Source organism: Anarhichas minor, unplaced genomic scaffold (assembly GCF_050575085.1).
Source record: "Anarhichas minor isolate MPS153535 unplaced genomic scaffold, ASM5057508v1 ptg000024l, whole genome shotgun sequence".
Classification (NCBI taxonomy): domain Eukaryota; kingdom Metazoa; phylum Chordata; class Actinopteri; order Perciformes; family Anarhichadidae; genus Anarhichas; species Anarhichas minor.
The window spans coordinates 11537848-11562925 of NW_027466470.1; the positions used below are offsets into that span (position 1 = coordinate 11537848).

A 25078-nucleotide genomic window follows, 5' to 3' on the forward strand; every position below is an offset into this window, starting at 1 on the left:
TGTAAGGTATTTAGGTCATGCGTTGTTTGGGTGAAAAGCTTCATTAAATTGGTCAAAATACATTTTTGACTGAAATACACTGTTATCCTGAAGTTGTATTCATGAAAGATAACATTGAGAGATTAATAAACCTTAAACAAATGACTTAATTTAAACTGTTTAACAGTTAAGCTGCTCAGGAACCAATCCCAGAATACTGGTTGTAATTGACAATTTTATAGTGTTTACATTTGCACAGTTATTCACATACAAACTCTAAAAATATATCTGGACATATTTAATCCTCATAGAAGATATTCCTTGATCTCTGTAGAAAAGAAAGCAACAGTTTGCAGTTTCTCAAGTGCCCGCTCATTCGTGGTGAGTCATTTGAGATGTCAGGCCTTTTTTAAAACTTGACCTGGAAGAAGTAATCCTCACAAAAGTTTTGAGCCTGCGCCACGTCACTCCGTCTATGCAAGGCCTCGCCTTTCTGCGTTCGTGAGAGGAATGAATGTTGACACACGGACAAGGACGGAGGCCTCCGGGCAGAAAGCTGGCCAGTGAGCGATGGGTTGTCTGCAGCTCACTGCGTTTTACCGCCTGGTTGTGCTTCTGTCTCAGTGTCAAATTCAGTCAAACAGCAGTAGAACAGCATCTGGGCAGATCTGGTGGTAAAGTCTGGAGGAGGAAAAGAGGTGAGAGGACGGAAGACGTGGAAGTGGAAAGGTTGCTAACAGCTGACTCTCATAATACAAGATGATTAATGCTGTATTTTGTATAGTGATGTCAAATCATGTGACACATGTTTGACAAACTGGGTGAAGGGTGTATGCTGGTGATTAATACTCTCATGCCTCATGTACAGGAAATGTTTTCTTTTTGTCACCTCCTCTTCACATGATTGAACACGGCTCGAACAAAAACACACATTCTGCTGCGCAAACATTACATTTTCTGCACACGGACATTTGAGCTTACCGTTTAACTTGCGTATGAATTTGGGCCTACTCTCATCAGGCAGGTAAATGGCCACATAGTAGACGGGCACCCCAGACAGTGCAATGCCAATTCCTATGAGAGAATTGATGGTGTCTCCGTACAGAGGAACGATGACTAAGAACAGGCTACACAGACAGTAGATGATGGGGAAGAACAAAGACAACTGTGGAGAGAAAAAGACACAGCTCGGGTTAGTTTGTAAACTGATATCTGAGTATCGACATGCAGAGTGAAGATTCAAGCCAATACGTAAACTATGGAAACTCTCAGTGCTTCAGATTGTGTTTATAAGAGTAGCCACAACATGACAGACCCACTAAACTCTCCACTCAGTGACTTAGTCATTGTAGGAGCCATTAGTTATGTCTTTGTATTATATGTTTGAATTAGGAGCCTATCTCAGGTTGACCACGGGTGGCAGTGTGGAGTATTGTGGCAGGTAATTAATATATGGGGCACAGGTGCAACTGACAGGTAATGAGGCATGGGTGACGGGGAGATCGCACGGTTTTTACCGCAAGCCAGACATACCAGAGGGAGACCAGGAAGATAAGTATGCGAGTGGCTAGTTGCTGGAATCAGTCACTACAGTCATATTTCTTTGTTCATTTAGTTTTGGACTGTAACAAGCTAAGTCAGCTGAAGAGGATAAAGAAACAGCTTTAGCCACTCAGGATGGTGAATAGACACGTTAATGTCTTAATACTTATACTGCAAATATTATATTAATTTTTTTATTCTTGTTTAACTCTTGTTATAATTATTATTCCTTTTTGCACAGCCTGAAGAGTGTGCCGCATTGTATTTCACTGCAAAATGTTTGTCTTGAATCCAAATGTAACTGCAGATGCATAAACAAGTGATAAATATAGGGTTCAAAATGAAATGATTACAGTAATGATCACTTCAGACCATAACTATAATTAAAATACTATTACACAGGACCTGTAGCATAGTGTATGTACAGTAGACACACATACACTATGCACCATATCCATTTATTTTCATGCTGCATGATTTGAACAATGAATAAAGCAGCACCTTCACAGGCCTGTGTCTGTCTGGCTGAGTGATGCGCAGGTAGATGAGGCCGGCCACAGACAGACCCACGTAGAGCCAGTAACTGAAGCTGAAGTAGTTGATGAGCTGGAACACGTCCTCTACACACAGGAAGATCAGACCCATTAGCCCCTGCAGAGCACAAATGAATATATTCATGTTCCAGTCTGTTTGTCCTTTGAAGTGACATGTACGTGTATGCAGCAGAGGAATATATGCATAATAAGATGAATGGTTCTCACATTGAACAGCAGTGCAGGTATGGGTGTGTAGCGCTGCAGGTGAATCAGACTCAGACTGTTGGGGAGGTGGCCCTCTCTGGCGCCGACAAAAAACAACCTGCATCATCAACAAAGATGGAAAGTTACTGGCAAGACACTCGTCACGATGGGAGCCCAAAGTTGGCGCCTGTTCAGCACTTCCTGATTACCGTGAGGCAGCAATGATAGAAGCATTGAGTCCTCCGTAGCAGGACATGGCCACTGAAACAGGGATGATCCACTTGAACGGCCCGAGGGCTGCATTTCCAAATGTCTGTGGGGTCAAATTGAAGTTCATTCAAGTCAGAGTGCAAAACGATCCTGGGTCAACAATTTCAGGACTATATTTAGCAGCAGAGTGAATAATCTCTCTCAGGATACAGTCTGTATCTTACCACAGCAACTGCATCACTGGCCAGCAGAGACGTCATGTCCAAAACCACATAGTAGGCCACGTTGGTCAGCAAGTAGATGATGGTCACGATGGGCATGGAAATGGCAATGGCCAGGGGAAGATTCCTAGAAACAACAACACACAGAGAGCGTTTTGTGACTCACTGCAAAGCTGCAGTAAACAGATTACAGAGGATTCATGTAGAGACATTGTTTTACTCAAGTTGCAATTTCAACCTCTGCAGCCCATTTTCCTTTGTTCAGTTAAAGACTTTACAGATAACTAGGATGCCCATTGATTACAATGGGATCCCAGCTCAAATTCACCTAAAAAATGAAAACGGATGAGCGTCCAATATACTGGAGAACTACATCTGGCTCTATACAAAATGTCTCGTTAAAGTAATCTGAAAAGACAGCGTTGACCTGCAATAAGTAATATTTTGGCCACTTGGAGGCAGCAGAAACAAGCTGTAAACACAAAACTGATATATCATCTGACAGTACAGTTGCATGTCCAGCATGCTATCGAGCAACATTAGCATTGATTTAGTCCTGTTTGTGCAACAAATGACAACTTAAAGTCAAGTATTTACTCTTTATTAGCTCTGTATTTGGTCTCCACCAACTCCTAAAGGGGAAATACCGCTTAAGATGCTAAATGCTCCTCTAAGTTCACCAGCTAGCTGCTACATTTGTCTATCTAACGTTTAGTGTTGGGCAGGAAGTGTACAGTTGTTTTTTAAGAGCTTTTTTCGCTGCCTTCTGTGTCTGGAAACAAGGATGATGAGAGTAGTGAGACTGAACCAAAACAATACAGTTGCGGGCAGGAAAGCCAAAATATTAAAGTGAAAAATCCTCCGTAGAGATAAGAGTAACAGTAGAGTCAAGATAATCATCACTACGAGCAATGCTTTTCACATATTATAACCACTGTAAATACGTATATATTGATTGTACCAGCTTTAAATAAAGCAAACAAATGTCTGACTGGGTAACATCAAAAAACGTTCAGTTCTAATCTATCCAATAGTTTTTAGTGTTATTCCCACTGGCTCGTTTTCACCACCTGTATTACCCTACTCAACCTAGTCAGAGACTTCAAGTCTAAGGTTCAAACGTGTGTACATTTCCGTGTGTCTCTTCGTATGCTTGTGTTTGTACGTGTGTGTACCTCTCTGGATTCTTAATCTCCTCAGTGACAAAGTTGAGCGTATCCCAGCCGGAGTAGGAGAACAGAGCTGAGTAGAGGGCCAAAGCAATGGCTCCGGGATCTGTGGAGGAGCCTTCAAACGGACTGTCAAAGCTCTTTGTTTCTCCTACATCAAGATAAATCAAAGTGTAAAGCACATATTTATCTTGTTTCCACCGATGCATTTTTTCATTCTAACGTAATCTTACCAGTTGCTATTTTCACTAGTCCTACAATGATGATGAGGAAGAGCGACATGAGTTTGGCGAAAGTGAAAATGTCCTGGACCAGTGTCCCCCACTTCACACAGGCACAGTTAATGAAGATGAGCATACCTGGACAAACCAGAGGAATACGGCAATAAATGAACCTTTATCTCCATGATTGAGAAGTTCATTGGTACAAACAAGGCCTAATACAGCTCTGGGTACAACTTCTGCTTTCTTGTTAGGTTGCATTTTCAAAGATAAATCATTCAGGAAACAATGGTCAACCATGTTTGTCTGTTTGTGAAACTCGAACTGTGTCAACTTGAATGTCAAAAGCTATATAGCTAATAGAAGCATGCTATCGCTCAGCCGTGTGCCAGAGATTGCTGAACATCTCCTGTGTGTGACGTTGGCCAAAGTCTATATGAGGGTACAATTAACAGAAACTCACTTCTTATTTGGCTTGTGGCATTGCTGCTCTCTCACCTAAAATGGCACTTCTGCTTACTACGTTATTCACAGCACAAAGCCAGGCTGTAAACCACACTGGTCCAGAGTCTAACTATAGCTGGTGACAGTTCCACACAGGGTTACTGAGTTTCATACTGGGAAGAATGTGGGTATAATACCATTGCGCCACTTGTTTCTGCTCATGTCATGGGTAAAAACAAAAGCTGTTTAAAACTTGATAATATTATCTAAACTGACATATATATTGTGTTGAAGTCAGGAACTGGGGTGAGGCCAAAGTGGGTATCACAGTGTGAATATCAAACACTAGAAGGCAGTACTGGGAGTTTTTCCTCCCTGTATTTTGCACAGAGTTTTATGTTTCCTTGCAATCTCTTTCTGGATGATGAACTGTAGACCTACACAGGAGTGTTTCTTACAGAGGCAGGCTGCAGCGATAAGCCGGATAGCATCGTATGGCGGCTGGCAGGTGGGGTAGAAAGCCTCCACCAGGTAGTTGGCGAAGGTCAAGGAAATCACAGCCTGGCTGGCCGGCTCAATCAGCAGGATGGACGTCCACAGACGGATAAAAGCAAGGAAGCCTCCGAACGACTCCAGGATGTAGGCGTAGCTGGCTCCAGACCTGGGGATGGTGGTGCCGAGCTCCGCGTAGCACAACGCCCCAAACACTGAGAAGATGCCTCCCGTAGCCCAAATCAGCAAAGACAGCCCGTAAGAGCGACTGTGCATGAGCACACCCTTCGGTGAGATGAAGATCCCAGAGCCAATCATGTTCCCGACAATCAGGCAGATCCCATTCATAAGGGAGATTTCCCTCCTCAACTGCATTTTCTCTTCTTTCCCATTATTCTGGGCCTTTAAGTTCCCGTCAGATGGAGTCCGTGAATTTGGGCATATTGTCTGTGACATGACTCCCATCTTCTGCCTCAGATCCTCCATTACTCCAGTGCTGGTGTGAAGATGAAAGGGCTGGAATTTAAAGGAGATTATTCCAGTTTGACAGACAAAACAAACTGTTCTTCCATATAAATATTACACGATTTTAATAATGTCTAACTACACTTCTCAAGCCTGAATATGTCCACTATACAAAAAGAGGTCATGGTGCCAAATCTCCCAGTAATGATCTTTCACACACAAACATTTTTGCCCATAGTCCGCTCTTTAGACAGGAACAAAACATACTTAAGGTTGTAAATTAGGACACAAACGGCCAATATGTAAAAAGGACAAAAAGTGAGCTTACTTTGTTTTCTTACTTATAGAAGATCAACAGGTGTGTTACGTGTGGAGTCTCCTCAGACCAGGCAGTGAGACATTGGTGAGATAACATCCGAGAGGCAGCAACAGGACGGTCGATGTTGTAATCCCTGCAGCCCAGCACAACCACAACGGGTGTTTTTCCAGCACCAAAAGAACTGCACCCACATGTTCCCTCCTGTGCTATTTTCAGAGAGAAGCAGACCTCGTCACTGGCCCCTGGCAGTTATAGGACGGAGGTAGCCAAGCTGCTTCTGGATCAACACACCGGGTACAGACAGTAGATTGTATGACACAGAACATATTGCGATAAAATGATCTGTCATTAAAGAATAACTAATGCACTGTGACTGTCTCAACAGCTGCTTTTCTTTTTATATTGCGCAATAAGTGATTCCAGAAAGTGTAGACAAGTACAGGGACACATAAACAGCCTGAGGAGATTATACGAAGCAAGATTACCAACAAAACAAAGGGGACAAAAACACACAACATGGGTTCAAACTGAAAGGTATGGGGTCAAAAACTATAGGTAGAGACAGAGATATATATCCATACACACATGTAAAATCCCCCCACCCCTCCTCCATGTATATAGAAGTAAGACACCAAAACTAAAATAGACACAAACGGTAATTATGTGCCTTTTGTTGTCATTTTTACAACACATGGCGGCCTTTTTGAGGTTGCTTTTTGGTCATCATGCGTCTCTTTCAGTGACATTTAGCAGCTGCATCAACCCGGACGCCAGTAATCTATGGCTATACATAAACCCTCTTGGTATCCTTATAGCAGCTCTATATAGACGGGAACATTATATGAGCCAACTGTAAAAATAGAGTACACTTTCCCATTGAATTAATGTTACATAAAAAAAAAAAAAATTTATAAATAAGACAGCAGGCAGAAGTAAAAACAGAGTATTCATTTTAATGAAGAGTTTGATACAATATGAAAAATCCTAGATTGAAACCACAGCTACAGATCAACTGCACATTCTGTAACACATCATACTCTTGTTTGATCTGATAATGACATGGGCACTAAATTATACATTTATGTATTTTGCAGAAGGCGATTCTACGAATTACAAATCATCACTTGACGAAAATAATGCATGAGTTTTAAACAAGTGATCACAAATGAAAATATATAGAAAAGAGATGAAACTATCCTCGACAGTACAAAATATGTTACATTTTAAGATATCAAATTTGTAGCATTTCTACTCAGCGTTTCTTGATATGTGTGAAAGGCTTTTGCACGTTGCCAAAAGCAGAATATGAGGCAGTTATCGAACACAAGGCCCACCGCGATGGAAACGTGTCGGCCTGGCTTGGCCTTCCTGTTCTCTTTTAAATGATATAATATAATTGTGTGCGATTTCTTGTAACGCGGTTTCTTAATAAGAATAACCTGCCGTGGCTCATTTCCCACCGTGTTATTTAAGTTCTTTATGGAACTTCAACTGTCTATGGACCGACTGATGGGGAACCACAAAGAGGTCACGCTCTGTTGAACTGGAGGCTATACAGACGGTAAAGGACACAGCTACAACACTGTCAACTATGATAACGTTTGGAGTTAAGGGATAAGTGAAGGCAGTGATGAAGACAGTAAGGCCCGTAATGAGAGGCATATATGCACACTACAAGAAACATTTGTATGAAGGGAAAATCTGAAGATATTGGGCTTTGGAAAACTATAAACAGAACTTTTTACCATTTTATAGACCAAACGATTATCGAGAAAATAATTGTTAAATGAATTAATAGTAAATGGTATAGTCGTATTAAATACACATACATAAACATGGTGATTAGGAAGACTGAAGGTTCAAAGTGTGTCATGGAAACAGAAATAACTTGTTTCTTTCTGGCACAAAGAACATATATACTGTGAGTGTGAGTGAAGTAAAGACAAAACTCTTACTCAGCATTATGTATACATACAAACTACTGCCTTGATATAAATGTGTGTATTTTCTTGCATTTAACAGGATTAAGACTTGCTGAATGTTATTGATCTATGTACAGGAGAAAAAGAGAGATAATTGTATACAAGTAACAGGAGTTACTACCGTTTTGATCAGATGGGGAAGCACAGCTACTGCAGAGAAAGTTGAGTGATGAACTGAGCAGTGACTGCACAGACTGCTCAGCAGGTAAACTACAGCCGGGGTGGCCAAACTACTAAACCAACTTTAGAAGTGGGCTGTGGTGATGTTTTAAAAACAAACTGGAATATGACTTTAGCATATTTCTAATAAACTGCACATCCTAGTCTTAACCTCTGGGCAGAGAAACCATTATTCTACCATCTCTGTCTGCTCCGTTTGTTACATCTTACTTTTACAGTTGCATTGTAATCTTTGAAGTGGGCACTCGGGCCATGAACAGAAACCAATATTTGGCTGTTTCAACTTTATTTATATACAGATTTACACATATCATAATAAGTATGTGGGCACTTAGGCAATGCACTGTATTTAAAAGTATTGATTGAATTGAAATTAAATTCAGGAGCAGAAATGCTTTTTTTTTTTAATTGTGGGAACAGAAATAAACTACTGTAATGTCAAACATAAACAGCTTGTTCTGTTGGTTATTTTGACACATGTATTTGCTATGGCACACGGGGTTTCCTGGTATAGAAACACTGACTTTCTTGCATTATAACTGGTTGAAAACTATCTGTGACAATCAAAAGAGTTTGGTCCACCCCTGCAGTAAAGGTTGAGACAAGAAAAGCAGGTTTGATCTTCTCTGTTCATTTGTTGCAGTTCTTCTGCAGAGCAGCTCAGCAGCATCAACACATGTGAAGCTCATGGTTCAACTTGAACTGTGTCCAGATGAGCCTAAAGTGAACATTAAGAATACTGAGAGGTGAGGCCACTACTGAGAAGACCAAAACAAATCAGATCACGTTGGTCCACTTTTAATCTAAACGGACATGCAGACACACACACACACGCACATCCCTCATTCTGAGTGTTGTATTACAATCTTAACTTCCTTTTTACTCCGTGACTCAGCGAATAACTTAAAAGAAAAAAAGAGGGGGGGAAAAAAGGCAGGGACAAAATGTTCCATACAGTCAAACGGTCACAGTGACCAAACTCATTCCAACACTTCAGTTATGTAAAGCTGTTAACGTCCCAAACCACATAGCTAGCTGTCACTGGCTCCGATGTCGTCCTTGTACTTGACAATGCATTTCTTACCGATTGAATGTAGACCATGTGCTTCAATACAAACACACTGAGGGCCACATACTCACTGACTTCACTCAGAGGCTAAACATAGTTCACCAGTGACTACAGCATACTTTAAGATTAGGATTGCTTTAATAGGAATAAACCTTATTTAGGCTGGAGGTTTTCCAGCATGACAACAGTCCTACTGTCACTTACTCAGATCAACCGAGTGTGTTGAGGATGTTTGCATTCTATAAATAATCACACTTTCACCTAATGGAAACTGAGCTTTGGAGACAAAAGCATAACGTACTAAAGGAGCGACACCCTGCGATACGTCCCCTCAGAATGAAGGGACGATAAATAAATCACCTCATTGACATTGAGAAATAAAATCACTGATTCCTTCAAAATCTTTGGATTCTGACTGCACAGAATCAAACATTTGATCTCTTGTGAGTGGATTTACTTCTAAGGGAGTAGCTTAGTTTTGTGACTCTTTTTGCTCACCCAGCCTTCGGTTCCTCTTTGAGGGCAGGACTGACAGGAACCGTGGTGACCATCTTACCGAAAACGGTACCAGTCAGAGTTATGTGTAGTGTAAAGTTGGCACAGTCTATAATCTGGATTGTTTCCATTCGCTTGGCGGTGACTGTTGCTACACGTTCCTGGGCATATGGTAGGACATGGACAACGGCGGTGCGCAGGAAGAGAGGATCGGGGAGCTAATCTCAGGCGGGTACGGCTTCAGGCCCGTTTGCTTGTTGTCATGCAGCTTGCGGACGACAATGCGGCAGAAGTCTTCACAGCGCCGATGACAGTTGTCCAGGAGCTGGCGGACCTTGGCGGTGCGCGTGGTCTGGGTCACCACCAGCTCGTAATCCTCCCGCATCAGCATGTCTTGGGCCAGCAGGGCGTCCAAGCACTGGTTCAGACAGGCCTCCGTCATCTGGGAGACGATCTCCTCGCGGCGCGTCGCGATCCACTGGGCGATTGGGCCTTGTGAGGGAGGGGAGTGCCGCAATGGAGGAGAGTATTCTGCTGCGAGTGAGGAGCGAGAGAGGAGTGATTCAGATTCTGGTTGTAAATAATATTCAAATTTCCAGAACTGTATTATCATTATCAGCCACTTCATACATCATGCTTTAACTGGTGTACCTTGTTGCTGAGGCTGAAGCTTGAGGTTCTCCAGCTGTGTCTCGTACTCAGGGACAGGCAGGCCTGGCTTGATGGGTATGTTCAAATCATTCACGTCGCCGTTCAGATTGTTGCCTGTGGGGTCCTTCAGAGACTCAGGAGGCTCCAGTGTAGGAGCTAAAAATGACGACGGAAGCCCCTCTGCATCAGAAAGAGTAGAAGAGGATGCTTGTTTAGTACACAGATATTTACATAAAACCTGATGCGTGGCACTGTGAGCTTTTTACTTCGTTTCCAGTAAATGAGGCCAATGCATAAAATGCCAGTCCTGTTGTAAATACCTGGTGCAGCATTGTTGCTGCTGCTGCTGCTGCTGCTGAGGGCGCATGGTAGAGACATATCTGTGTCCTGGGAAGAACAAGAGCCTGAGCCGGAGCTCTCCTGTGGCAGAACAAACAATGATGCTTAATTCACACTTCCATACAGACATTAAAGTCGAGAAGATATGAAAGATGCCCTTTTAGATCACATCCACGGTCATATTGTGCACTTATTTAACAATATATGCAACCAATAATATCATGACATCCATCCATCAATCAATCCGTAACTTTTAGAGACAAGGGAGGTGTGTGTGGATCTACAGTCCTCTACAGGCACTATGGTGCTACTTAAGGCCACCCACTTTGTAGCTTATCCAATCAAATGCAAAGGATCGGATTTAAATCCCTCTTGTAACTGTACACCGCTCAAATATTTTGTTTCACGAGGGAATACGTCACAGTATAAAAGCTAAAGACTCACATTTCACTGGGACTTTGAAGACATAATACCAAAAACAGACAATGCTTATATGTAGATCCCCAAGTATCGCTGTATATTATTAGACTTGTTCTTGATGTTTGCACAGAGATTTCAGCTACTGACCGGCCAGGGGCTGGGCCTGTCCTTCAGCATGTTCAGGGATCCATCCTCACTCTTCTTCTCACTCACCGACTGGGCTGAACAACAGCCGGATCTCTGCATCCTCTGTGGAGGAACAAGGAAGAAGAGGGGAGTGAGCAGGAAACAATCAATTGTGTTCAATCAAACATGCCAAAGTCAAATTAATCACATCTGCTATTAACCCGAAAAAGACACCTTATTTACCAACAAGCATAAGTGACTGTAGACTGTGTCAAACAGTTAATGGAGCAGAAGTGTTTTCATGCACACAGTTACATATTCACTTCACTAGTTCATGGTGGAAGTTTTGCTGTCTTTCATTGTTCAGACTCAATGCATATCTGAAAATATAAAAGCCACCAAGTACTACTTTTTGTGTATCCCAGTTCAGTAAAAAGCAATAAATAGTGACTATTCATTAGTAGCAACACAATTTACAAGATTAGAATTAGCTATTAGTCCCAAAATGATCGACAGGTCTTATGATATATATAGACATACGAACAGAGTAGCACTACACAATAAACCACACTAACTACTAACTAATCCCACCAGCCACGACGCCAAATCGGGCCAATGTTCGTACTTTGAATTCATTTTGATCTCAACTACACACCTGAAAGTTTCATGGATACATCTTGCACAGTTGGGGCGCTATGACGGTGGCAAAATCTATCCACAGAAATACAAACACTTGGTAGTGTGCTCAAAACCGGTTCTGTAGTAGACCACATTCTGCCACGACAACACAAACAATACCAGCGTCGCTGTCAAAGCTGGTTGCAATGGTCTCAGTCACGTGCACACATAAACACATACCAAGAAGAAGGCTATATCAAGATACAATTATGAAGTAAAATTTGTGTTCTTCTTGTAAAAACCCATCCTCTCTTCATCACAGTACAATTCAAACTGTCCCAAATTACACACAATTCAAAGACGGTTCACTTGTTCACTACAGACATCAATTATTCAGCATTAGATTGCAACTAACTAAGTTCTTCTGAACACCCAGACAAGTATTACTTAACCACTAATCACTGATATGTGACAGAAACAGGTATTTTTTGAGAATGTGTGTGTTTTGTTTCAGTTCTGCTTCACTCTCTTACACACAGCTACGACGTTGACTGTTCAGTTACGTTCCTCTGAAGCTGCTCTCTGAATTGCCATGCAACAGTTGGGTGTTTAGTGAAAGGGAGAGATAAAGATAAAACTGATTCCTGGAAAGAGTGAGTTGGCTCAATAGCAAAGTCTAGCAACTGACAGGTAATCAATTCAAATGTTAATAATTGACAGATGTTGTTCATTAACCAAGAAACACTAAAGAGTTTATCAATATATATAACTTCACTTTCAGGCTCTGGTAACTTGTGACAAGTACTTGCCATTTTTTCTGTATTAATTAATTAATAAAAAATATTAGTGAAACAATTCTAATTAACTTTAGCACTCAGACTTTCCTGCACATTCAAAATGACAATCTTTGGAGTATGAAGCCCGTTCTTCTAAGCACCACGATATGATGCTGGTGCCTCTATTCTGTTTGGCATCTTAAAAAGAGGGAAAGTCACTTACTGTGCCCATTCTCTATGTTCATCAGATCAGATAAACACAACTGTGAGAAATGGCCAACGACAGCGTCCCCAGATTGAGTCTAAGTCCGGACCTCTGTTGCATGTCGTTCGCCAACTCTCTCTCCCTTTATTTCATCTCTTAACACTTAAGGCGGGTTCACACTTAACCTGGTTGGTTCGGTTGAACACGCTCAGGTCCATTTCCCCGGTTAGTACGGTTCATTTGGGCTGATGCGAAAGCTGTCGATCAAAGCCTCGTGCGGACCAAACAATTGAACCGAGACTCTTGAAAAGGTGGGTCTCGGTCCGCTAACCGAGGCCGTTTTTGTGGACGCGGAGCACCCATCCTCCGGTTCCCCCTCAGATAAACACGGTTTGCTTTGTCAGCACTGCAGCTGCAAGCCGCCAACCTTGTGGTTAAAGGACAACCCGCTCTACCCACTGAGCTACGACCTTTGACTGTTATCATCTGTCCAATCAACAAGTTCCCCGTCAGTCTGTATAACGTCATGTTTATTCCTGTTGGTTCGTTTGTAGAAAGTCAATGTAAACAGGAACCGGACCAGATCTAAAATGCAACCATGTCTAATGTTTTCCCTCGGTTCGTACGAAATGAACTGAACTACAGGTGTGGAAGGTATCCTTAAAAAAAAAAAAACTGTGATGACTAACCTTTGACCTCTTGATCTCCAACACGGCCTCCAGGAATTCAATTTCGTCAAACGTCCTCACCATGGGCTCAAGTTCAATCAGACACTCTGAAATGGCACAAAACACACATCACATTTCTACGGTTTTGTTCTCACAGTAGGATATCTAGTCAACAGGGCAAAACTATTTGAACCGGTTTCACTGCCAGCTATGTGTTTTTCTCCGTAGGCCTCGCACAGCTCTGTTTGCTGCAGGTGTGGACAGAAACTTGTCGATGTTTACTGGTGATTTTAGTGCACATTTGGTTGTTACTGGTACATTTATAAACAGATGAAAGAAAGCTGTATGGTCATCAAAACATTTAGTACCAACTGAGGTTCAGTTCTCCGTTTTGTGGTTTCAATACCACAAATGTACAGTTAAATCAAGACGTGGAAAACACACTATGTAATGTGACTGTGTTGCTGTGACTCTGCAGCTGGAGTGTGTGCGTCAGTGAGAAAGAATGAGAGATAGAAGATAAGACGCACTCAGTTTTAGTCTTGAACTTGCCAAAGATTATTGTCTGAACGAATGAGAGTAAGTAGTGAATGTCTATATTTGTCTGTTTTGTGCAAGAGACGAACAATGTCGATGAAAATGTTTCAGTGAAGGCAGCGGAATAATGTGACAGGAAGCTGATTCTTAGTCACTGCTGTGTCAGGGTACAATTTTGCACTGACAAGCAGGATTTGTTATCCCAAAGTGTAAAACAGGTTCAACAGAGTGCAACGCTTTCAGAGGGTGGAATGTTTAACTCCGGCCAGAAAGGAATTTCTGCAAATCGGTTATTTGTGTGAGCTTACTGAGGAAGGAAGGTCGTTCATCGGGGTTAGTGGTCCAGCCGCTGGTCATTAAACTGATGAGGGTTTCTCTGCTGGGGATGTCAGGAGGCAGAATGTCCAGACTCGTGTCAGGACGCATCCCACGAAGCACACTGAACATGATCTGCATTGGGTTGGTCACCTCTGATCGCACAAATACAGATCAGTGTTAGTCTGGTGGCACCGTGAAAGTTCACTCGAAGAGCAACTGGACAGAATGAGAGAGTTACATTAAACTTGGATAAAAAAAAAAAAAAAAGATAAGAAAGTAGATAATGTGTTACCTTCAAATGGAATCTGCCTGGACAGCACTTCCCACATAATGATGGCATAGCTTCAATGTAAACATGCGGGAGAGAATCAGTGAAGGGAAATTAGAGTTACATCATTCTCTTCGACTGGTATTCCCCTTCAGAGTTAAGGGACTTTACGCCAAGCTAACCAGAGAAGCTGCTTTGAGGAAGAACAATGACCAATTGACCTGTTGCAGCAATCGAAACCCATTGCCCAAAAGATTAAAGCGAGAGTTTGGATTCTTCAAAGTGGGATTGTCTAAGCTACGTATCCACGACCGTGTATTACTCTACAGTAGACTGTGGTCTGCACGCCCCCAGTTTGGAGAAAGAGACGGACACTTTGGTTTTTTTAAAGTGTTAGTTCAAATTTACCAAAGTCTCACAATATCACAAACAAACTAACCGATCGAGGTCGTCATGTTTTTTTAAGGGAAAATTACTTTTGTCCATGAAGTCTGGTTGTTTTGAAGAGAGCATAGATGGATACAAGCTTCAGATTAACGGCTGTCTATAGGTAAGGTAAAGCAGTGAAATATTATAAATATAGTGTACACTTAAAGTGATATTGATATTGATTATTGCCCAATAATTTGACCACCGACTAACTGAACATAAAACATATTTAGATGGAACTCTGAAACATACCCGGATTAAAAGGAGACCGTACTTGTTGTCGTCTATTGTCCAACCAATTTCTAATGACTAGTTATTGAGCTTTGCTGTCTCACCTGTACACGTCGTGCTTCACATCGGCCCGACGGCTCTTGGATGGTTCGTACTTCTCAGGGGGCATGTAGATCACTGTGCCCCCCATCTCTGTGGGCTTGGACCCCGAGCCTTTACTGACGGACAGCTGCCGCCACTTTGAAAGGCCAAAGTCAGCAATCTGGGCCGAGAGAGAGCAGAACATTAGCATTCATTTAGAATTCTAGATAAATGTCGTTTTTACTGGATCAGCTTTTTCTATCAACTGATTGAGGCTCTAAGAACATTAGCCATGTTGTGAGATAATTGTCCTGTTTATTATAGTGGGAGCTACTATAACACACTTTGCACAACATGCTTTTGCTGCAGCACTTTGCCGACAATTATCGTCATTGTTTAATTTGGTGATTATTTTTTTTACCCTACTGAATCTACCTACCGTCTCTGTGGGTTAACATGGGACTTTCCTGAACATATACACACAGACAACCACACTCAGTGACACCTAAGCTCAAATGTTTGTTTCCTTTTGTCACACATCGAGTTCATACTGTACCAAAGTCCTGCTGACCCACCTTAACGTGGAATTCGCCATCCAACAGTATGTTCTGTGTCTTTAGGTCATGATGCAAGAGGGGTGGATTCATGTTGTGAAGGAAGTTAACCCCCAAGGCGATCTCATAGAGGATCCTCAGTCGCAAAGGCCAGGCAAGCCCGGGGTACATGTCCTTCTGTAGGAAGAGACCACAGACTCTGTTTCAAATGTAAATAAGGGCATCACAGGGAGACCGACTACAAAACAGAGTATGACAAGAGCACAAACCGAGAGGAGAGACATTTTACTACATTAAGACAAGTAGGAATTCCCCCTAAACTATATTTGTCTGCCTTTCTTTCTCTTCCCCTGTTTGTTTCTGAGTTTCATCATAAACTGTGAATACTTTCAACTTCCACTTTTGCTTGCTGAGTCACAGGCATGAATGCCTGACATGGCATTTCATACATACACACGACGAGTGATGCATAAATGAGACAGAGCAGCTTACCAAAAAAAACACAAAGAGACTCTTTCACTTTAGCTATTTTGGAAACAAAAGCACTGTGGAAAGCTTAGATGTTCTCTACATTTGTGACTGTGTAATTTGATTGAATACAGAACATTTTTTGTACTTTAGCTCTCATTTCCTGAGGGAAAGAGGAAAAGAATAGAAATGCCACATAGCGAAGGACAGCTGTTGTTTTATTAATCATTAATCCTTATTAAATCATTTAAGATTGAGCCATCGATTATAATCGCAGCAGTTATTTGAAAGAGCACCTCTTAGATTTATGAAATGACATGGTGACATATAGCTACCTCGTGGAGCAGCAGGTCCAGAGAGCCATTGCTCATGAACTCGGTGACTATGCAGAAGAACTCTGGCTCGTTGCAGATGCCAAAGATTTGGATTATGTAGTTGAACCTGGCTTTGTGGAGCACCTCGGCCTCCTTAAGCAGGCAGTTCCTCTCTCTGAAACACAGCCAGTGATACAAAGTCAGTCTTTATTCTCACAAAAAGAAATAAAACAAAAGTCAAAACAGCGATGACGTTTGGGGTGTTGTCGGCATACACATAATTACAGGAAGCATGCCAAAGGAATGAATCTTGGAAGCTGAATGTCGGATTACAGGAAGCATGCCAAAAGAATGAATGTCGGAAGCTGAATGTCGGATTACAGGAAGCATGCCAAAGGAATGAATGTCGGAAGCTGAATGTCGGATTACAGGAAGCATGCCAAAGGAATGAATCTTGGAAGCTGAATGTCGGATTACAGGAAGCATGCCAAAGGAATGAATGTCGGAAGCTGAATGTCGGATTACAGGAAGCATGCCAAAGGAATGAATCTTGGAAGCTGATTGTCGGATTAATCAGCTAAACCAATATATCAGTATCGGCATATACTGCATGTTGGCCAAAGTAACGAGAAATTACAGCACAGATATACCAAGATATATTTAATATGACTTAGAAATAGGGTCTCCAATGCATAGCTTGTCTACCAGAGAGCCCTGACATGTAATATCTTTGTCAAATTTAAAGAAACCAAATTGAAAGAACCCTTACAAAAATGGTATGCTATTCATTTATGTTTAGATAAATCGTTATCAGATTTTTAATCTCTAAAACGTTAATATGAGCCTGAAAAAGTCCAGTATTTAGTGGACTATTTTGGTCTACAAAGAGTTATGAGAGGCATTAGAGATGTATTTGAGGGGACAGCTATTACACAGGCCGGTGATTGAGCCACAGTCCTCTCACAATTAAAAGACAAACTAAAAGAACAATAAATATTATTTCAAGAAATGTCTGCAGACTTGAATATGCGGATTCGAGCAAGTTTCTTCACCTGAGCTGCAGGAAGAGACAAGGCAATGAAACAACGTCTATGACACTCTGGACACATCTGATTAAAGCCTAAAATGTGATTAAAAAGTGACACTAATTGAAGACTTGATTCTCTGTTTCCACCTTAGACAGTCTGTAACCACACAGTTACGTCTCTGTAAAACGTCCTTTTAATAACACAACGGAAGCCTAAATAGTCAGCGTCACACGAGGTCACATCGAGACAGGATACCTTTCTCCAACAGGACAGTCGAGCTTCAGGCACTTGATGGCCACGGTGGTCCTCCAGTCCGAGTGCTGCGCCTTGAACACGGTGCCGAAGCCCCCTCTGCTCACGTAGTACAGGTCTGTCAACTTCTGGTACGGGATCACGGGCAAGGTGCTGGTCAGACTGCCGATGTTCACACAGCCCACAGCCGCACACGGCTCCATGGCAGTTTGTGGGCCTTTTGCGTGAAGTCTGTCTGAGGAGTTCTCCTCCACTAGCTCAGCAGCTGAAAGCAGAACTAAACCTTGATGGTGAACGCGATGGGGAAGAGCTCTTCCATCCACACGCATGCCAGAACGTCGCCGACTGCTAGCAAAGCTAAGCTACCGTTGAAAAAAAAAAACTGCCGAGCACCCAACGACTAGAATTGAATGTACGCGCTTTAAATTGTCCGTTTATTCGTGTTATGCGGCCAGACTGCCTCCAACGAGCTGCCACAGGCTGAGTGAAAGAGGAACAACAACAGCGAGCCGCTCAGCGCCGCTGTCAACTCAGGTGGGTTTTGTTGTTGCAAATGACGACACACTTCCGGGTTTTTGTGAGATGCGTTCAGGGTCATAGTGACGTTTCGAGAGATGGACAGAGTCGATCTGGGTTTTATTGTATTGTTTGACGGGCCTTTGACCACACAGCCTTTCCAAAGGGAAGTATAGATAGGGGCAAGCCCAAATATGATGACGAGGTGTTTAAAGCTTAATAATTAATTGTAACGTCAAATACAGATTTTTGTTTCACTTTCGATGGAACTAAATGCATCCTCTGTGCTTGAGCCCAACTGTTCATATAGGGTTTTTTTTTTTTTTTAACATGCTGGAATTTCCCAAACGTGGGGTTTTCCTGCGAGGGGTAATACCTTCCACATCTCTACTTTTATAGAAAAACAACTATAGGCCTATGTTTCATTCAGCGTTTCACGTAATAAGACCATACACAGAGTAAAGAAGACAATTTATAACACAAACATAAGTTCCAAATTAATCCTATAAAAATGTCACATTTGTTTTGTGGTATAATATAGTTAAAATCGTATAATAATAATAAATCAAATACCATTATATTAAATATATGTCACTAAGCTCTGTCCACACTTCCCATAACAATCAACTTATTGTGTTATCAACTTAAAGTGTGTATCATTATTATTTACAATTTTATCAGATAGAAATAATTGATTATATTTTCAATCATAGAAACTTTCTGGATTGGGGAACTGGACACACTTGTCCCGCTTGTAATCTGAAACCCCCTGTAAAGCAGAGGGTGTCGACAAGCAGTTGGGGCTGCCATGCCGGATGACTCCTGGAGGAGACCCACAGGAGGCATGTTGGATGGGTCATCCACACTGCTGGAGGTTGAGGGGCACCTCGGGAATAGAGAGATCCATCGCTCCAATGCTGCTGGGCTTCAAGATCCTGGAGGAGAGGGCATGTAGAGGGATTTAACAGGTCTGTCATTTCTAAGTAGGCCATACTTAATTATAAATCCATCAATGAAAAAAAGAAAAGAACTCAGACTGATGGGTTTTCTAAAATTGTGTGGATGAATGTGCATTTTAACAACACATATAAAACACATGGACTTTGTCTGATGATATATGTGATGTCACACTATGTGACTTCCTATCTTTACAAAGTTTACATTACTTGTTTGTTGATGGCACATTACCATTGAATGATCATGTGTGAGCATGTCAGTATACATTTTGCAGCAGCATATGCCTAAAACCCCCGATTTGATGTTTCTCTATGTTCTACTGTATTTGTGTGTTAACTTGCTAAGACACTCAGAACAGCTCACTACAGAGACTATACAGGTGATCTCTGATATTACAGCTCATTGTTGGTGCCTGCATTGGCCTCAGTGTGGCAGGTTTTTAAGAGACAGCTGGGTGGTCTTTAGAAGGAACACTGACTTCTGCAGTCTCAATGACAAGGTGGGAAACAATCATGCACCTCTGTCACTCTAAAATGTTATTTATGCAGCATCGTGGTGTGAAAAGACGAACCTTTGTGGGGAAAGGGCAGATCTGCCGGGTGACGCAATCTGCAGCCTCCAAACATTGTAATTAATCCAATACACATGACATTAATCTTCATTCCGCTTGTCAGTGTGAGTGCTTTCATCATCATAAACGACCTTTCACTCTCACTAATATGACAGTGTTGCCATACTTATTATATTTTCTGTTTTTCTCACCCATTCCTTCATTGCTTCGCTGCAACTTAAAAAGTGGTTTCCCAGCTTTCGTTGAGCCCTGCCTCCTAAGTGCTGGTTCGAAGACAACTGGTGAGGATCTTCTGGAGGAGAGGCAATCTATGTGCTCCTCAGTGAAGCTGTCAGACACTCTCTGTGTTTGGTTGACTCACCTAGTTCATTTGACAGTCTGGAGGAAAGTAGGGCGATGTCACTTTCTTCACAAAAATATTATCTCAAGGGCTTAAGGTCAAGAAATCTGATAACCGTTGTCTGTTGTACAGGCTTTTGTGAGACTCTGGAGGAACCATCATCTTCAGAGGGAATGCCTTGGAAATCAGGGAGAAGTTTACACTTTAAAGAAGACACTGGAGGAGAAGGAAAACCACTTCACCTCCCTGAAGAAGGAAGTCAATCTTCTGTGTGTCTTTTGCACAGACATAGAAGAGGTATTATCACATGTACTGTACACTGCATTGAAATGATTTCCTCTCCCACAGATCCCTGTCACTTTCTTCGGAGAGCTTCAAGAGTCCTTGTCAACTACCAGCAGCAATGAACCTTGTTATTAATGATGTTGCTATGACTTTGGAAAGACAAATATGACCAGAAGGTGGCAGTGTGTTATCAGTTTCCAAGGATAAAGCCACAGCACCTGAATCAAAGGGATCCCGGGAACTTGATATTCTGTTCTCATCACATGCATATGGAAGACATTTGCCTCCAGGGCTTTCATGTGCTCTTCAAACAAAAGGACATCTCTCTAAACCTTGAGCACAGTTGGGCCGAGATTTTTACCCCTCAAAATGTGAATAACATTCATACATCGGACTGAAGAGCCACTTTGTTTCACTTCATTCATTCTATTTGAGTCACAGAACAAATAACAGACGTGGGCAGAGACTTGTGCTGGCACACTGAATGCATTTGTACAACATTCTATTTAAATTGTACAATGAAACGGAGTTGAATGAAAAGAACATGTCAGAATAAAAAGTCTAGGGAAGCTGAAAGTAGTCCCACTGCCTAACCAAGATATGAAAAATAATAAACAACATCTAAAAAAGGAAGAATAATAAACATATTGTTAAAGATGCTTCCTACTGAAAGGCTGAGGGAAGCAGCTGTGAAGTTAACATCTGTGTGGAATATAGGCCACACCATATGATTCATGTCTGATCAGAAGTGCTTTCAGTTTCGGTTTTCCACCTCAGATGAAGAGACGCTTGCAAAGCACACTATAGAGCAGGTCATTTTGTTCTTGAAATATTATGACTTTATTCGCATTAAATCACGACCGTATTCCCGTAATATTACGGCTTTTTCCTCAAATTATTACAACTTTGGTCTCGACATCTCAGAAAACACAGATATGGTGGAAATGTTTTGAATGTGCAGAACGTTTTGAACATGAGCAGAAATCTTGCTGAAAAACGTATGAGCTATTAAAGTCAAGGGGGTTCTTAAATGAATGAAAAAGGATGTTATTGATGTAAAAAGGGGTGCCACATGCACATTCAAAGAGGTTACTTCCCATAACACACGGCACACAAGTAAATCATGACATGCATGTGTGTTGCACGGATAAATATTTGAAAGCAATACAGAATGTCGGAGAGCCTTACTGCTTTATATCTTTATTCATACATTGTGTTCTCCTTAGATAAATAATAACAATCCCACCATAAATCCACTCATGTTGAAATGGGTGTTTTGAGGACTTTTGATAAAGACAGATGCAACTCTACTTTCACTTAGAATGACTCGTGACTTCACTTTGACTTGAGCCTTTTGACTTGGAATAACTCCCAACGGCCAAAGATGAAAAATTATATTGTAAAAACTCTGCAGTGAATCACATGTTCTTGGCATGAGGCAATATTTTAAATCAATCCCAAAGCAGCAAATTTAATTGCACAAGCATAAAGGTGCAGACCAGCACACAGAAAGATAATCACTTATTTAGGACTTGAAGCACAAAGTTTCAGAGTTGGACTTGACTTGACATACACACACTTGTGAAAACAATGACACTGTCGTAGGTGAAGAAACCACGAACAGTGTGAATAAAAGAATCACTTAGATTTAGTCCAGTGTTGACCTTGGAGAAAAATGTTCTGCTGTGAAGTGAATCCCACACTCGCTCAACGCCAGAACATCAGAAGTTCAGCTTTCTGCCAGCTGACCATGAGGGAAAAGTTAGGGCCATAATTATGGAACACAGTTATGGATTTCTTCATAAAAGGCAAATTCATCTCCTACTTGGAATCAGCCGACTTGGAATCAGTCAGTGGAAACACAAGTATGTCATAATGCCCAAAAATGATGCCCAAAAGGTGTCAGAATCCCAAGATTTATAAAGAGCTGAACAAGAAACATGGAACAGCTGTTTACAGATTACTCGACAGGGTTTCATCTCACATGAACATCAATAAGACAAGACATCCATATAGATATATATATATATACATATCACTTACTTCATTTACATGTGTCCAAGGGAGTTCAAGAGTACAGACAGAAAGGTTTTCAAAATGTTTATTTTTTGCTTTCAACAGCTCAGAGGTTGAAAGTTCTAATGTTGGAGAAATAAAACAATGTTGGGGAAATAAAACAAGGGGACTTGATGTGGACATAAATCATGCATCACTGCTCACAATCCAGTTGTTGTTGATCGATCTTTGAGTCACACAGTTACATGCCAGATTCATTATATTTTGAAGTTTGGCCCAAGAAAATGACAAACATTACTATTCTTGATTAATATTCTTCCTTGGGACTGCTGTTTTTATTTTTTTTAAATGTGATCATTTGATTAAAAATACATTTATTTAGGAGTACGTTCTATGTAAGCATGATATCAGCTGAAATCTTATATTTTGACACAAGGCCCCTCAGGGACTCTTATCATTCAGTTTATTGCCTGCTTTAGTTCATGTTCTCAAAGACATTTGCGATATATCAGTAACGCACACAATGAACCTGAAGCTTTGGAGGCACTGGAGGTTTTCTTACAGATGCATGCAAGATATTTTTGACTGCTCAGTAATGTTAGGCTTACGTTTGCTGCCAGGAAAGTTTGATAGATTCACAAATAATAAGGTTTCTGGCAGGCTAGCGCAGAAAAAGGGAAGAAAAGGGGAAAACATGGCTCGCAATTTTGTGATTTAAATGCAATGTTGTATTGTGACACTCATTGCTGAACAAAGAAACATTATCTGCTGGAATGAACAGAGCTGAGCAGCCATGTTTCTTAATTTGAAACAAGTCTTGATTTACCCAGAAGTCATTGAATATTAGTCCGAAAATAATAAAGAACTGGACAGCTTTGTGCAACAGATGGATTTAGACGTCTAATGGAAGTCAAATAGCTATTCCATAGTCACAGTGTTTCTTTGTGAAACCAGCCTATACACTGGGGGGGGGGGCACTGTTTATGATGGTAAGCCAAAAATGATACATATTTTTTATATTTTGGCATTTTCCAGAATCTCACATTTATCTAGAACTTTGTTGGTGCCACATCTTTGTTGGTGCCACATCATTGTGGATTTATAGTGGGTCGACAGTAATGACCTTGTACTGTTTGTGTTTCTAATATTGCACCACTAATCTTATCTTCCTTCAGTTCCACTACTCCGTCCATATGACTTGCAATTAGATTGATTTTATTAGCGGTTGTCTTTGCTCTGAAACATTGATCTTAAGTGGCTTTTAACAAGATTCAACAGCAAATTGAAGGGTTTGTCAGTATACAGAACATTAACCAGTCAGAATTGTCTACTAACATTTGCATAAATCTTCAAAGTGAATGTCCCGAAGTGAAGTCCTGAAACCTGTCCTGGCAGTTGATTTATGTGGAGTAATAAAGCGTTTTGAATTCCCAATGGATACCTGGGAATGTTTGTGAATCACCGTAAATCCAACATCCTGCAGAATGATCATACGTACGTGACTAAAGAGTTTTTCATTTTCAGAAAGTAAAACTACACAATGCAAGACTATGACAGCTGGATAGTTAAGTCTCCAAAAGTCCATCAAATAAAGATTCTAGCATTAAAGTAAGTTATTGTCTCTACACTTTTCAAAGGTTTGCATAAAATTGCCAGATGTGAAAGACTCACCAGGGTGATCAGAAGAAGTTAAATAAGATTCGGGATCATAATTGTTCAGACTGTAAACATAAATCAGATTTAGTTTTCTCTTATTTTCAAAGGGAGCATTAAGCTATTATAGACCTTTCATTTAGGTCTTCAAACACTCTCTTAATGTGATGAGGGTTGGATTACATAAGAAGAGGATATAAAACCATGTGCCTGCTATTTATGTATCTATGTATTTATGTATGTAAGTATCCAATAAAAATACCAAGTATTTTATCCACCCCATCACCTGATTTGCATTTTGGAGTTAACGAGACGCCTCAAATTCCTTGAAATAACTTTTGCAGAGTAAGACAAACAATAGCTTAACTGTGGATTTTGTAAACCTGAACCTGACCTCCAGTTTCATCAACATCAGTGAGAAATGATAAAGTAAGGTAAATAAAGTACAGGTCCAACAAAAACTGCACAGGAGTCAGATTACTTTATTTATTTATATGTGTCCATCGGATCGTTCTATCCTGCTGTGGCGGTAATTTATCCTCCAATGAGGAGCTTTGAAACAAATAGAATCATGTGCCCACAGAACGATGGTTTGCTGTATGTGTTCCAAAGCTGTACCTAAGGGGGAATAGTTTAGTGTTGAACACTGTCAACTGTGTGGGGTTACAAAAAAACAAAACTTATAATAGAACTCTATACTATTCTAACTACATTGACTCTAATGGGTCATGTATTTCCCAATGATTTTTATGTTGATAACAACAGGAAACAAATACAAGGCACTTTTTTCTTATGTCATGACACGTTCTCCTTTGAGTCCAGTATTATCAAAAGTACTGCTTTAGAAAGGAAGCTAAAATTGTTCATAGAAACGAAACGCAAGACAAATACACATAAAATAATAGGGTCAGTATTTTTTTCATTATTAT

At 41.0% G+C, this 25078-nt stretch overlaps 2 protein-coding genes and 1 long non-coding RNA gene across 5 annotated transcripts; 1 reads left to right on the forward strand and 2 right to left on the reverse strand.

The window, feature by feature from the left end:
- Positions 1-200: 200 nt before the first annotated feature.
- Positions 201-5948, reverse strand: LOC142956133 (Y+L amino acid transporter 2). Its single transcript, XM_076097507.1, has 10 exons — positions 5812-5948; positions 4985-5534; positions 4095-4220; positions 3868-4012; positions 2696-2819; positions 2471-2574; positions 2283-2379; positions 2023-2172; positions 961-1144; positions 201-660 (listed from the first exon to the last, which is right to left on the reverse strand). The coding sequence occupies exons 2-10, from the start codon at positions 5502-5504 to the stop codon at positions 566-568; spliced, it is 1545 nt and encodes a 514-aa protein (XP_075953622.1). The 5' UTR covers positions 5505-5534; positions 5812-5948; the 3' UTR covers positions 201-565.
- Positions 5949-6735: 787 nt separating this feature from the next.
- ripk2 (receptor-interacting serine-threonine kinase 2) lies at positions 6736-18371 on the reverse strand. Of its 3 annotated transcripts, XR_012955991.1 has the most exons (12): positions 17815-18371; positions 16553-16706; positions 15771-15926; positions 15219-15376; positions 14479-14528; positions 14177-14338; positions 13353-13438; positions 11086-11187; positions 10500-10599; positions 10180-10359; positions 9532-10062; positions 6736-8682 (listed from the first exon to the last, which is right to left on the reverse strand). XR_012955991.1 is itself a non-coding variant. In XM_076097506.1 (11 exons), exons 1-11 carry the CDS (start codon positions 18138-18140, stop codon positions 9680-9682), a joined length of 1854 nt encoding a protein of 617 aa, XP_075953621.1. In that variant the 5' UTR covers positions 18141-18371; the 3' UTR covers positions 6736-9679. The 3 variants fall into 3 exon arrangements, 2 of the variants coding, with proteins under 2 accessions (XP_075953621.1, XP_075953620.1); XM_076097506.1 differs by having other exon boundaries at positions 6736-10059; XM_076097505.1 differs by having other exon boundaries at positions 6736-10062.
- Positions 17794-22707, forward strand: LOC142956140 (uncharacterized). Its single transcript, XR_012955992.1, has 4 exons — positions 17794-18345; positions 19041-19295; positions 20081-20136; positions 20328-22707. It is a non-coding gene; the product is annotated as an uncharacterized LOC142956140 (long non-coding RNA).
- The last annotated feature ends 2371 nt before the right edge of the window (positions 22708-25078 follow it).